A 15,241-nucleotide genomic window follows, 5' to 3' on the forward strand; every position below is an offset into this window, starting at 1 on the left:
GTTGATCTGACTCCCCATGCCAAAGCGCCAGCACTCGCCCAGCAGTCTGCCATGTGCCTCAGGGCGTCTTACTGTTTATTATACTTCTACGTGCACTCTTCTCTGCAACTCTGTTGACCACAGTGTCTGTGTCCAGGCAGGACATTGCCCAGGGTCATGATGAGGATGTCCTTTTATGAATTTCAGTGTTGAAAATGCATGTTCACAGCATACCTGTCTGATGGACAGCATGAGCAGAAACGTGTATGCAAGGACAATGACATGGTATGTCATCTATTAGCAAGCTGAACCACCTGAGGTTCTGGTTGCAGCAGTGGACAATCTTTGCAGAAAGTGCAGCTTTTGTTCATTATTTCAACTTCATCCTCTTCTTCACCAGACCCATCCTCCACTGGCACTGCCCTGGGCTGGACATGTACTGCACTCATCCAGGCAGTCGCAGTGATGACGTTTTCTGTCTCGCACTGTCCAGCTAAACGTTTCTGCTCCCAATAGAAGTGTTCCACCGTTACCATTGATTCACTATAGGAGCCATCTCTCCAGACAAGTCTTTTTTCTGTCTTCTCCTTTTCTGTGGCAGTGTGGCCTTATTTGACGAAGAATGAGCTCTATGAAGTTGCCATAATCTATACAGCTGTCTTCAAGAGTATTATGCTGCCTTATTCTCTGTCTGCTTGTAGCTATATGCCACCTCTTGCCTATATCCACTACATCCATCACTATATACGCTCCAGAAGCTGGCATCTCTTTTGTACCTGCTCTCTGTGAGCAGGCTGCCTGCCACCCAGTACATTTTATATTGGCTTTGGAACCTGTAAGAAATACGCTTCTGTACAATTCCTATGTGCCATCATCTGCCATGCTCTGCTCATGTTCCTCTGCATGCTGCTGCACATGCCTCAAATGTGTCATTCCACTAATAAATATACTGCTGTCAGTGGACTTTGCAAAGGCCATACAAACAAAGAAAAACAATGCATGGTGTTCTTCGTTGTATGTCAGCCATTTTCTACTGGTGCCATCTTTGCAGCAGAACTTTCTGCACCCCTGGGTTCTTTGCCTTTTGTTGAATTTAAAAACAGCTGAATGATGCCCATAGGTTGGGACGGGTGAAATCATTTATAGCTGGTGGGGACTCTGGGGAGATCATCTCCACTGGGGAGGATGTAGCCTATCACAAACCTAGACATGAGTAGTAGAGGAATATTATTATTATTATGAATGGAAGTATAACCATTATAATTATTACATGCAAAAATGCATGCCTTGCCTTATTGGCATGAGAAAATGTAAGTTTGCATTTCTTAAGCATGTGTCATAAGAAAACGATCAAAAATTAAGAAATGTATGTACAAAAAGGGAATACTAGAGCCAAAACCACAAATAGGCTTATAGATTTATAGTGTATACGCGCACAACGCACAACACACACACACGCAAGGCTACTTTTTCAAAAGTGTAGCAGGCCAGACTCCAATACTGTCACCTTGGTTTATTTTATTTTATTATTATTGTATTATAGGCCTGCTACACACGTCTTCTTTATCTGGACTATCTCTACGGACCTACGGTATAATTGACAGCTTTTGTGACCTACTTTTTTTGTTTTTGGACATTATTTAATCTCTACTCGATCTATGTTGAAAATTACAAACTACAGTTTAAAAAAAAGAAATCCTTTGTTGGTGGTTGCTCGCCACAACAACATTATTATGACGTAGCGTGTAGTGACGTGGTGTTTCTTTCTGTAAAAGTGGGAGGTGAATGTTGTCAACGTGACGGTCATCAGAGACAGATATCCTAGCCTAGAGAGCAGAGCAGAGCCGAGCAGAACGGAGCGAGCGAGCCGAGACTGTAGAGCAGACAGCAGCAACAGAAGACTGACTCAGAGCGGCGAGCAGCAGAGCCACTGTCAGCCCAGAGAGAAGCGTCCGTGCTCTGCGTGTCCACATCGTCAGTGAGGGGGACTTGGAAAGAAAGTGCCCGGGCTGGCTGGGGGAGAGACAGACAGACAAGCAGTCAGATATCCTCGGATTCGGTGAAGATGGAAATAAAACGTTATAAATATTTTTATTATTATTATTATTATTTAATTATTATAATTTTTTTATACCAGTGATACCGTTTTTGGACAACGTTTTTAGTATCCACCAACGGCAGCAACGCTAGTTAGCTTAGCAGTGTATTGCTGCTAAACACAGTACAGGTAGAAGAGGAGGGGTTGCTGTGACAAAGGAAGGTGGCGAGGTAACGATGAATCGCTTTCGAAAGTGGCTGTACAAGCCCAAGGTAAGTTACCGTATGCTGAATGCTGCTGTTTCATAGTTCCAAGTCAGCGCCGGCCTCAGTCATTTTTAATGCACAGTTGATGTATTAAAAACAATCTTTTGAGAGACAGCTAGCAAACCAGTCGAGTCGATATGATTTGCTGTGATCATTGTAGCTTGCAGACAAGACATACACTACCACATTATGCACTACCATAGCAAATGTGTATGGATGGGCATTTGCTAATGCTGGCTAAGATTGCTGATGCTGTTCAGAAAATAACTAAGAGCTATCTTTTTTTTTTTTTCTGGCAACAATGCTGTGATTTGGCAGGATAAACTAATTTGCTGTCTGTTAAATCTAGATGGGAGACTATCATCATCATTTGCAAATGGTGTTTAAGTTATGGCAATAAGTAGCCACAACCAGTCTTCTTCATGGAATGGCTTGACTTACATTATGTAAATGATAGACAATAATGATAATTTTAAATATATTAAAAAGGCAATGATAATTTATGAATGGAAAATATAGAGCAAACTCTAATTCATCATGACAAAGCTTATGAATGTGACTGCACTGCACACAAAGGTCAGAGGTATGTGAATTATAGCCAGCATGTTTTATGGTGTTTACAAGTTTTAATGTGGATGTGCTCTGATTCTTTATCGAAACATGCCTAACAATACAGAATACTTAATTAGGGCTTGTTCTCTTTGTTCGTTAAATGATCAATTTCCCATGTTCTACAGTGTGAAGGTGCTTCCTTAGGTAAACCTAGTTTAAAAGAAAGAACTGTGGGTATATGGTTTATTATTTTCGACATTCGTCATTCCGCTATTGAGAGAGAGCTATTGATGATGGTACAGGAGGTAGAGCAGGTCGTCCAATGATCCGTGGGTCGGCGGTTCGAATCCAGGCTCCTCCTGTCCACATGTCCAAGTGTCCTTGGGCAAGACACTGAACCCCACCTTGCTTGTGGTTGCCACCATTGGTGTGTGAATGTGGGAAGTGAGGCCGCTGGCATTGACTGTTCGGACCATTGTAAAGCGCTTTGAGTAAGCATGTAGTGCATAGAAAAGCGCTATGAAAATGCAATCCATTATTATTATCATTGCCGTATTGGCTACCAGTGTGTGTGTATATATAACTGTAAAGAACAGTAGAATAAATGTATTTATCCAGTTGAGATTTTAATGGTGAGGTGGTAAGAATGATTGAGAACAGGATCTGCTTCCAGGTTGGCTTACAAATATGCCACGGTCTGGATGAATACCTTTCTAACAATGTTATTACTTAATTATTATTCTACAAAGCTCCCTACAATCTGCATCACCACAAGCAGAGAACTGTGTTTGTTTTGGAAAAACATAACTTTTTTTTTTCTTCCACATATCAATTTATGATATCTCTATTATATCAAAGTAAGAACAGGCTATATCTTCCCAAAATATTTATTTCCCAAGTGTATATGAAGACTGATTAGAAGCTGTGTTCACATTTATCCCCTATTCATATAATGCAGCTGTAACATGTAAATGATTAGAAGTCACTTGCAGTCAGTTGTTTGAACTTGTGGATGACAGTAACTTGAGGTTTGACTCACAGCAGTGATGTCAATGAAGGATAACATGAAACCTCCATGAATATAGACAATGGCCTTGCTATTTACCTCATGATACAGACACTCTTGCGTCATGAATCTGCTTTTCACTGTTTAACTATGTTTGCTGTTACAGCATTTTTGTTGTCCATCGTTAGGGTTAAACACTAAGTGCTAAGGTAAGGGTCACAAGAGTGTTGTCATATTCAATGGCAGACCACTGCCTTTCAAGTGTTGAGCTATTACGTCAGTATTTTTCAAATCACTACCTTGGTAAGAATGAACACTATTAAATTTAAGCCTTTGGGTTTTAAATCATCAATTACCAATTCTTCCAGAACTAACTAGATAAGCACTTGAAGCAAATTGTTAACGATGTAAATTAACAGATGGAGAAGAGTCAAAGAAAGCTTAAGTACCTTGAATATTCAAGAAGAAGAATTTTATATTCTAGTGGTATTGTGGGTTATGTTTTTGCTCAGGTCTCAAACATGTGGCCAATCGTACAGTATTGTGGCATTTATTGTTCAACACTGCATAGCACTGTCATTTTGCATCAACTAAGTCGTTTGTTATTGAACTATGTTCTCCTAGAGATAGAAAAGTGTTGAATCAGCATTTTCCCCTTGACTGGAGCAAGGCTATTGATATTTCCAGAGCTTCTCTTTAACTCCCTGATAAGTCACTGAGAGGGATTTTTCTCTCCGACTGCAACACAATCTCTTCCCGGTGCTCTGAAGAATTCAGTGCAACATGGAGGGACATAATGTACCTGTCTCTTCTGTCTGACTCCAGTAACTATGAAATCTCCTTCTGGAAAAACATATATTTGTTAGAGCTACCTTGTCTACTGGAGGGACTCGACTCAAGACATAGGGAAGGGCAATGGTTGTCTGACCCACATTTTGTACACACCTCTGTAAGTTCAGAGTTTTAAGACTCCTTGCAGGCACTTTAAACTGGTTAAGATGGGTTCTTTCATCTGAGTACTAGACTTATCCCTCCTGAACAGGTTTGGAGGAACCCATATGTTTTAATTAAAGTTTGAACCAAGCTATGGTAGACTATGAATTATCTGCCCCTTTTGCAGTTGTTTTGAAGCCTTTGATGGAAGAAGCTAAAACAATGGGTGCACAGTGTGTTCAGAAATGCACACAAGTCTGCTAGACATGGACAAAGATGAGACCTGGCTCAGGTTTCCAAGCCACCAAAATGGCCACTATCTCTTCACCTTTAATTTATCAGAGGAAGACTTGCAGAGTGAGTGATAGAGAGATGTCAGGAGGCTAAACCTTTACATTTCCTCCGTAGCCTTTGCTCCTTTCTTGGCATTACTCTATCAGGCATTCAGGGACTGACCTTCAGCGCCAGACCACCTCATCTGTCAGTGTGACAGGCCCACAACCAGCACCAGGCTGGGGCACTCACCTCCGTCTGTTGATGCTACTAATTTCCCTTCTGTTTCCCCTTATCCTCTTCACCAGGCAAACATATTACCCAGTAAATTCCTCAGTGTCCATTTAACTATGTGTAAAGAATTGATACATTTTCACACTCTGAGTTACATTGACACACAATTCTACTGTGTATAACACCCTTTTTTGTTAAATCATTTTCACTCTACCTCGGCTAGATATCCATTGTCTTAAGTGTAGGTGTCATACTCATAGCACACAGTTTTAGGTGCACAGTGCACACAGCAAAATCCCAATGTTAATCCAACTCTGCTAAATGCAGGTCGTTGGATAACAGTAATAATAAGGATTTACCATGTGGGTATGTTGATGTTCGTTGTTGTCTTTTAAAATGCATACTGTACTTCCCCTCTCATTTTTGCTATGCTGTCCACTTGTCCAGACCTGGTTTGTTTGTGATTATTGCTCAAATGCAAGTGGAAGAAGCGAGAGAACAGCCAAAGTAATTAGGGACTTGTCTTCTCAGAGTGGTTTCTGCACAGTTGGCATAGAGCGGAGGGGAAGCGGGTGTTACGCCAAACTGCTGAGCACCGGCCAATGTGCCTGCATATGTAGCCTGGTTTCAGGAGCTCTTTATGGATGTCTCCATTCTGCTTACCCAACAGCCGTGCGGTAATTGATTTGGTGTCAGCTGCTTGGATTTAGAGAGCTGACCCCTTGTGCAGATCTAGACAGGCCAGGCAATTGAAGGCGTTTTTAAATTCATTGCAGTATTGGGAAGCTCCCCCCCAAGGTGTTGGGGAGACCATGATTCAAGCGGAGTAACTGTGGAAGACTGTTGTATTGATTTACCATGTGTTGTATCTTTATTGATAATAATTGGTGACCTCCATGATCACAATACTTTACTTATTGCTCCTTTCAATATTGGTCGTCTGGAAGGCATGCAGTCAAGGTGTTTTGATCATACACGTCTTGATTGCATTTGGAAGAGGCTGTATGAAACATTCAGCACAGCAACACCATCTATACTCTTTACTCTGTGGTCCTTCAGGCGGTTCCAGGGGGTCCCCAGTACAATTAGGCACTGTTACTTTACTGTAAACCACGTAGCCCTATTTTAGCGAAAATAGCGATTGATGTGCTATTTTTGCTTTTTAGAAATTTTTGGGTTAATGCAGCGAGTCTGACCAACGTGCCGTCGGAATAATTCGCCGTCGGAATAATGACACGGCACTGTCTCCTGCAGGAGTCAGGAAAGAAAAGGAGGAAAGGAGTACTAGCCTAGGAAAACAGTAGGCCCTGGTTACAGCTGGCAGGAGCTAAAATGAAAGGACATTTCTCTGTAGCAGCTTTCACACAGTGGTTTGAGTTATTTTGTTTCTTCTGACTAGATTCACAGTGAGAGGGACACAGCACATTGGTTGGCTCCTTAAGGTAGCTTTGCCAAATTGTGACACATTGGAGTAATTTAGCAAGCAGATTTAGCTTAATTGGGTGCCAGATAATAGTGATACTGTATAGATAGTGATTCTCCAGAGCTGGGCAATAGGCCTATTATCCAAATAATATTGATGTTGTTATATCAGACTAGTCATCATCTGGGATTTTGGTGTTCGTAATATTCGTAATAAGTCAAATTCATATACACCAGTAAGACGCGCAAACGCGGGAAGCGAACGCAGCTGAGACCCTGCAGATCATGTCTGTCTGTCTGTCTGTCTGTGTGTCTGTCCCGCTGTTACTGTATATGTGGACCTGGCCCCTTTTGTGCCCATATATGGATCTGAGTGGACCTGGCCCCTTTTGTGCCCATATATGGAGCTGAGTGATTGCTGATGCAACACACTCCATATTTGGATAGCGGGACAGACACACAGACAGACATGATCTGCTAGGTCTCATAGTAAGACACATTACTGGCCAATAAACTGACTCAGATTATGATCACAAATGTTGTCTCTACCTGGTCTTAATAGATATCGTTCTATAAATAATGCAAAGCTCTGCTTGCATGTGAGTGTCACGTCTGTATCTCAAGGCGCGAAGTTGGTCAGATCAGCCGTTCTGGACAACTACCGTACCTATCTGACCGATTGCCCATATATACTGCTATAGGATCATATGGAGATGATAGATCTGGTCCAGAACAGATCTGACCGATATCCCCTTATATGGGCTGCTGGGCATAAAAGGGAGTCAAGGGACACGGACAGGCATACAGACATCTCCATATAGCTCTGTAAACAGTTGAGTTGTGGATGTGGGCTTCATGTATCATCAATATCTTCAAGGAACTTGAAAAACAAAAAATGCTGTAAATCTGAGGAATTACACATTTTTATTTTTAAAGATATTTTTGGGAGCTTTACCTTTATTGATAGATTTACAGTAGGTTGACAGGAAACGGGGAGAGAAGACACGCAGTAAAGGTCGTCTGGATCGGGATTCGAACCTGCAACAAGCTGGATTACCAGCCTAGGTGCCTGGACCGTTAGGCCGGCCATGAACCATGGCAGAAAGCACCACAATCTGCTCTGCACTGCAGCTGGTGTAGATAAAGACAGTTTTGTGTCTGTATAGACCTGTTTGCGTACGTACACACATTTGCAGTCTCTTAGCTCATGACTGTCATTATGTCTGATTTGGGACAGTCTGTGTAGCGGCTGCCCTCGGTTGCTCTCCATAACAATGACCTGTATGTGGACAGAGTACACAGGCTAACTGTGAGCCATGAGTCGTGCTCCGCAACAGTAAAGAGGGGTTGTAGTGCATAACCGCAGGAAGAGATCATTACTTATAATATAATAACTTATAATACGCATAATTATGCCTATTTGTTTCATTCGCATTATGCTGACTAGAAACAAACAGATTTGTGCCAGGTTTCTTGTTTTTGACTCTTTAAAAAAAAATCTTTTTTCTGTTTTGCTGTAGGCAGTGTTATTGTTCAAGTGCAAAAGGGATCATTTAGTCATTTTAGTGTGTCGTCTCTGTTCTTGTAACTGTGTTGTTTTTTGTAAATTAAAAATTTCCATCGCATCTGGGTTCACTACTGAACTAGCAGCCAACTCTAGATTGTATAACAGGATTTATTTCTTGCATAATAATGTCCTGTTGGTCACGGGTGCTAAAAAGGAGCGAGATGGCCTGGCCTCAAATGGTGCAGTAGTATCAGGGAACCAGAGACCCCGAATCCTCTTAGCATCCCCCACATTGCCTTGTCCAGGCCTGCTGCACCATGTGCCAGGCACATGCACAGTTCATCACACAGATCAAAAAACATTAGAGCAGTCCGAGACAAATACACACAGATTATTACACTATTATATATATATTAATTAATTCATATATATTTATTTAGCTTTCAAGTGAACATAGACAGGAAAGAGGGGGGAGAGACACGCAGCAAAGGTCGTCCTGAACGGGACTCGAACACGTGGCGCGCTGTCAGGCCAAAGCCTACAGTATATGTGGCCTGGACCACTGCACCCCAAGAGTAATATAATTCTTTGGTATTATTATGCCCTCTAGAATGGGGTCTGCAGTTGAGTTAAATGGAACCGGGCAGATTCAACCACCCACCTCCTAAAGAATAAACCATATCAGCGGAAACATTCTTCACAGAACTCTGTGATGAGTTCAATAAAGTGCTTGCATTATGCAGTAGGTCCATTGAAAACTCTGGGCTTGCTAAAATGTGACTGAGATGAGTTTAAGAGGATTGGAGTTGCGTGCTTGAAAGGCTACTGACAAGAACTCTGTAGTCAGCCACCACAGGCCAAATGTCTTACAATACTAGTGAAAGAAGTTCCAGATGTAGGCCAAATATTTAAGGAATGACTCAGCACGACTGAAAGGTCTTCAGAGTAATACTGTACGCATAGAGGGTTTCTGCCGTATATGTAATAGAGGTTCGATATCTAGAGTTTGGGCCACTACTCAGCCATTATACCTACACCGCACAGTCAATCCAACCAATATGCCAACACACAGACTTAAAGAGAGTTCAATAGCACTGATTTATTAAAAAAAAATCTAAAACCTCAAAAGTAGAGTTGGGTAGTTTCCTCCCAACAGCAACGCGTATGTGTGTGGTGTGTGTACTGTGTGTGTGTGTGTGTGTGTGTGTGTGTGTGTAGGGGGGCTAAACTTGATATGATTGTCCAAGGAGGTGTTTATGGCTAATGCCTAATCTAGTACTACTATGGTAGAAGTTTCTGTGTTTGCAGTCCAAACCATGAAAGGGCGTTTCTGCTGATTCTTGAATAAGAAATAAGGTGCTGAAGTTTATAATACATCTACTCATTTTGCCAACAACTGACTGGCTGAAGCAGAGTGAACTCTTGCAGACAGTCACGCACACACACACACACACACACACACACACACACACACACACACACACACACACACACACACACACACGCGCCTGTGCTTCTGGGAGAGCTATTGTTGGCAGGCAGCCAGAAAGCAGTGAAATGAGTCTGGAATAGACTAAAGAGGGCAGAGGCAAGGTTTCTCATAAAGTCCCCTAAGTGGGCTCAATGTGTCGGCATCAACACTCTGGATGTTCGTGTGGCATTAGCCAGTTGCCCTCCCCCCAGCTTCATTGTCTGAATTGGATTGAAGCCCAACATTAATACCAGTATCAATACAAGCTCCTGGACTAGCTCAAGGAGAATGCTTTCCCAAGACAATGAGGATGAGTAAGGTGATAACACACACAGGCAAGATGATCCCAACACTTTTTGAATGACAACCGCATGCCTGAATCAGAGTCACCGCATTGGCATTCATTTATTCTGAAGGAAATTGTCAACGCTGTTTCGCCAAGTCATTGTCATATAGTCAATGATTGTGACTGAGGGGGGGTTTAAGAGCACTTCTCACTGAAGGTGAGGTTATGAGAGCGTAATGGTCCGAAATGACAGGTCTCCAACCACAGTGGTTAACATTTTTGAGTAAGCTCAAAGCGAGGACTTCAGCGACAGCTGACAGCAGTCGTGGTTACGCGTCAGTGCCGGGCCACAGGGGACTGGCACTGAATGTGCTGAATCATTTTCACATTTTTGCAGGGTGGTGGACGGTTGTTCCTCAGGTCATGATGACGTAAATTGCGAGTTTGGGAGTCAAATCCATCCCAGATTGTTTGCAGTTTGCTCTCTTAACTGTATAGTGTTGTGATAAAAAAGTGAAAACATCTTAAAGGGCCCTCTTACTACTGTTTGCAAAGTCAGGAATAAAGACTTATGGATTGATTATTGGATTTACTTTTTATATCTTTTTGCTGTCTCACTTGAGATTATACATTTTCAGATGCAGCGAGATCATTGTTAAGTTGAGACGAATTTAGTACACTAGTAGTAACAATATTATGTTTTCAAACCATTATTTATGGAGGTAAATCCAATTCAGATACAAGATCTCTTTAACAGGGGAGCGGCGGAGCCCTTTACAGGGTAGCAGCAGTACAAAGTTACAACATACGACAAAGCTAGCTTTACATGAAAAGCACAATATTAAAAATTAAGTGTAACAAATATCATAAAGCCACAATATGAATATAGTAATACTTGTGCTCAATCGATCATCCCAATCGCATGACTGGGATGATGTCCATCGCACAGACAGACACACTAAAACCTGGGAGCTGACATGTACAACCACAGTCTTGTACTGCACTAAGCAGCTCCACTGGAGCAGTTTGGGGTTCAGTGCCTTGCTCGAGGGCACTTCAGCGGTGTTGGGTGAGTGATGACCAATCACTTCCCGACACAGATTTTTCCTGCCCGTCCGGAGAATCGAACCGGCAACCTTTCGGCAACAAGGGCGCTCCTCTAACCCTTAGGCCACTGCTGCCCATTGCTCGTTGCACAGTTGTACAATTTGTAGATACATTGTTTATACTGTGTGTTAGCACACCACCTATCCACAGGAGACTTTTCTAAAAATACAGTAACACTTTAGGATTGTACTGAGTGATAGGATCTCATACACAGAAATGGCACGAAACCTTCAGCAAGAGCGACCGTGTTCCTGTCGTGAGGGTTTAGAGGTTTCCACACGGGGAGGAGGAGGGGATAGGCGTTTGCCTTCTGAAACACTCAGGGATCTGTTTGCTTTGAAGGTGTGCCATGGGACCTCGGTTCTTGACTTGATAAATGACTGTTTAAAGTTCTGACTGTTAACGTCAACGTCAAACAATACGTTGACCACCGTTGCCATATGCAGAACATTGCCTACAAATAACAATTGACTTCTTACACAGTAAAATCCTGAGTGTGAATGTATCCATTTGTAACTCAGAGCGTGTACATGAGGGTCAATTTGGTAAAATTTTTACACACTGTCAGTGTCAGGGTGAAATGAACACTTTACATTGTACCCGTGATGCAATGCTGCTGGAATGTTCCCTCTAGTGTGTGTGGAATGCATCAAAGGGAGGCCATAGGGCGGCAGCAATATCAATGACTCCCTTTTCTTTCTCCCATTGGAGCTGGCCTATATTCTGCAGAAACCTAACAAGGAATGCCACCACACACTGCACAGTACGGTTCCATTTTAGTACTTTCAGAGTTAAATGAAGAAGTATCTTATAGGCGCTAGGTCTGGTCAGTTTACTTTTATAGTTTTTGTACTGTGTGTGTGAATTGTGTGTATCACACATGCTGTGAGCCACCAGACCACCTCAGTTTCCTTTTTGCCGAAGACATGATGTCACAGACTCACAGTTGAAGTAAGTGATAAGAACTGGAATGTACAGAAGGCACAATCTGATAAAACAATCAATTTGAAATTTGTAATATGATGTGTCACAGTAGAGCGATAAACTGTCAGGTTTTGGCAGGTTCTGTTTTAAAGGCGAGAGAAAAACAATTGATCTTCTAGTCTAGTTGAAGAACAAACCATAACGGTTTCATTGTAACTATCTCTTTGCTAAGGAATTGATGGCACCCTTATGAGTAACACTGGAGTCCTCTGTTGTCCTTGAGGAATATTAGGCCCCTTCACAGTTCACATAATTCATTTTGACCTTAGTTCTAAAATTGTATCCACTCGCGTCTCGCACATAATTGTGTATTGTTAAACTGAATGATCCTACTGATTCGTTTGGACTAGTTGGTGGTCTATTGGTGCATGGAAAACCTGTCGATAAAAGTGAAGACTCTTCTCTTGTAAAGAGTAGATTTGAGACAGGATTTCTTAAAGAGGTGTACTCTCATTTGTTGAATCATCTACATAGCTTGTTTTAAAATCTGATGTGAGAGTAATGTTAGCCTAGTTACGTTTGAAGTGCATTGCTTTATATATATTACTATACTTTATAATTTTTATAGGATTGATTACATTGCCTAAAATATTTATTTGCCATAATATTATATTTGTCTTATTGTACTAATTGATATCTAACTTTAATTTTATACCTTGTGAGACTACATAAAGAGCTTATTCACTAAAATTACTGGTGGCTGTGGTGTTACATTAGGACCAAAGAATATCAACAGATAATTCTGGCTATCTTTAGCTCCTTGTTATTGGTTCAAGTATACCTCAACAAAAACTTCACTTCACTTCACTTAATTCCCGTTCACCAACAGAGGTCTTCACAGAGGACTGCTGTCATAGACCTATACAGAATCCCCAAATTAAAGTTTCTTCTAGTTCTCCATTATTGTAGTCGGCAAATCTCCTCTTTGTTTTTTTTTGTTTTTTTGTCCTTTTTGTCTCATTACCAAAGCAGCTGGGTGCAGCATTTTTTGTATTCCCATCCTTCACAGGTGATTTATATATAGAGACTGAGGGAGCGTATGTGACCTTGTTGAGGAAGAACAATTGAGATCAGTGTGAAACACTCGCAGTATCTAATGAAGAAAGCCAAACCAGTTTTTAAGTGGTGCAACCACTTCCTTAAGTGACTATGTGTGTCTCTGGGTGGGTGCGTCTGAGCACGAAAACAGCATGGTTGTTTTCCACCACCTGTGCGCAACCTAATACACACACAAACACATGCACATATTAACTGTATGTATGGTGATTTTGGGTGTGCCAATACAGTACAATGACAGTATAGTACAGTACAGTAGAGGGAACGCACACGGTAACTCTGTCATTTCTCAACCGTTTCATACGCGGGGCGACTCGCCGGAATTGGGCTGGCACCTTGGGTGCATTCCTGTGGGTCTGGAACCCCCCCCCCCCCCCCCCCGGGGACCCCCACATGGAGTTGCACCTACTTCACACGGGTGTGATTTTTTGTGTGTGATTTGTATGACTGTAAAAGAGAGAGCCGGAAAACCAGGAAGCTCAGTGGATTTGAGTTAAACAGGGTCATAACGGAATGACCTAGCTGCTGCTGATTACGTGTGTGTGTGTGGTGTGTGCATGTGTGCGTGTGTGTGTGTGTGACCTGCCTCCCTACGTGTATACTTACCACAAATGTGTGTGAAAACAGGTAAATTATGAGGTGTAAAATCACACACCCTCTCCATCTGAGCGTGTTTGAGCAGACATTGACGTTTGCCTTGTGGGACGTATGATAAAGTTAAGACCGTAATCTCCCAGGGACACCACCTGTAATCCTCAGTGTTAGTGTAACCTCAAAGACTGTACAAATGGAACCAAATGGAATGGAGTTGGACCCACCGTAACTTGGATTTTACGGTGTACCTGTTTCAAAGATGAAAGGTGTACACTGTACATGGACCTTCAGCCCCTCTGTTTGCGCGCATTAATGAGTGTTTGTTTCGTCATTCAACCACTTGTTGTCAATGTCATATGTAGCCTTTATAAATAACGTTAAGGATACGGCTTGGATACGAAATCTGCTCTGATTAGGGTGGGTGGGGTAAATGGGTTTTCAATGTAATGAGTCCCGGGATGCAGTGATGGTCTTTTAGATGAGTCCCAGGGACATTTTATGAGTCCCACTTCAACGACGTTAGGAGTCATATTTTTACAAATTGCAGCAATTAACTCCCATTTCATTTTATATGGTTATAATGTCGTTATATTCATGTAGAATACAGAAGAAGAAATGATTATTATAACTAAAGCTAGCAAAAATATATTGGAATAAAAAAACAGTACAGTAGTCCATCCCCTGGATGCAGAGGTTGTTGTTTTATTGCGTCCCTTAACTATAAACTGCGTTTTGGGATGCAAAATGCACCTTATTTTAATCTGTGTGTGTGTGTGGGTGGGGGGTTGCAGAGATGTGCATAATTTTGTTGCTGTCAGAAAAAAGTGTTGGTCGGGGAAAAAAGCTGTGACCAGGCTTTTCTCCTCGCAGATGTGGCACCGAGGCTAGCTTCAGGGAAAAGGTCTTCTACTGAGACGTGGTTTGTTCAGTATCTCTGTTCTGTTTGAGTCCACCAAGCACAGCAAATAACATTGTTTAGCGTCGTGGTCTGTGTCAGTGTGCGTCATCACACTGTCCTTGGTGAGGCTGTGCTCCTGTGGTACCTGCCCGCTGTGTGATGATGAGACACGTCAGCATGTGGTCGCCTTTTCCAACATTTCCATCATCGTGTATGCGTGTGTGTGTGTGTGTGTGTGCGTGTGTGTGTGTACACCCAGTGTATCTCTGTATGTACGTACGTCTTTAATCCACTAACTCTGAAACCGTTCGCCCCACCGACTTCAAATTTGACACGCACGTACCACACCACCACAGGGAGTGCTGTGCCCGGTGTCAAGTCTGTCGGATCGCTGGATGTCCAGAACCAGCACAAACGCCTCTGCCCAGGCTCCGGACGGGGCCAGATAATGATTTGTGTGATAATGACACAAATCCTTTACCAGGGCCAGCCTCTCTAATTATTACACCTGCTCTTCCGGGGAGCTTTCACACGATATTAACCATCTGTCAACTCCTCGTCAGAATCGCCAATGCCGCCCACCCCAAGCTATCGGCCGATACGATACAGCGCCTGATGCAATCTCTCTATTTTGA

The 15,241-nt window shown here is 42.3% G+C and overlaps 1 protein-coding gene across 3 annotated transcripts in view; it reads left to right on the forward strand.

The window, feature by feature from the left end:
* The first annotated feature begins 1,799 nt into the window (after positions 1-1,799).
* zfyve28 (zinc finger, FYVE domain containing 28) overlaps positions 1,800-15,241 on the forward strand; it is a 30,764-nt gene continuing 17,322 nt past the window's right edge. For all 3 annotated transcript variants that reach the window (XM_080783152.1, XM_080783153.1, XM_080783154.1), the window contains exon 1: positions 1,800-2,289. In XM_080783152.1, the coding sequence (XP_080639278.1) occupies positions 2,254-2,289 (36 nt within the window). In that variant the 5' untranslated portion in view covers positions 1,800-2,253. The remainder of the gene's footprint in view (positions 2,290-15,241) is intronic.

The sequence above is a fragment of the Protomyctophum bolini genome (assembly GCF_963924005.1).
Source record: "Protomyctophum bolini genome assembly, chromosome: 15".
Classification (NCBI taxonomy): Eukaryota; Metazoa; Chordata; class Actinopteri; order Myctophiformes; family Myctophidae; genus Protomyctophum; species Protomyctophum bolini.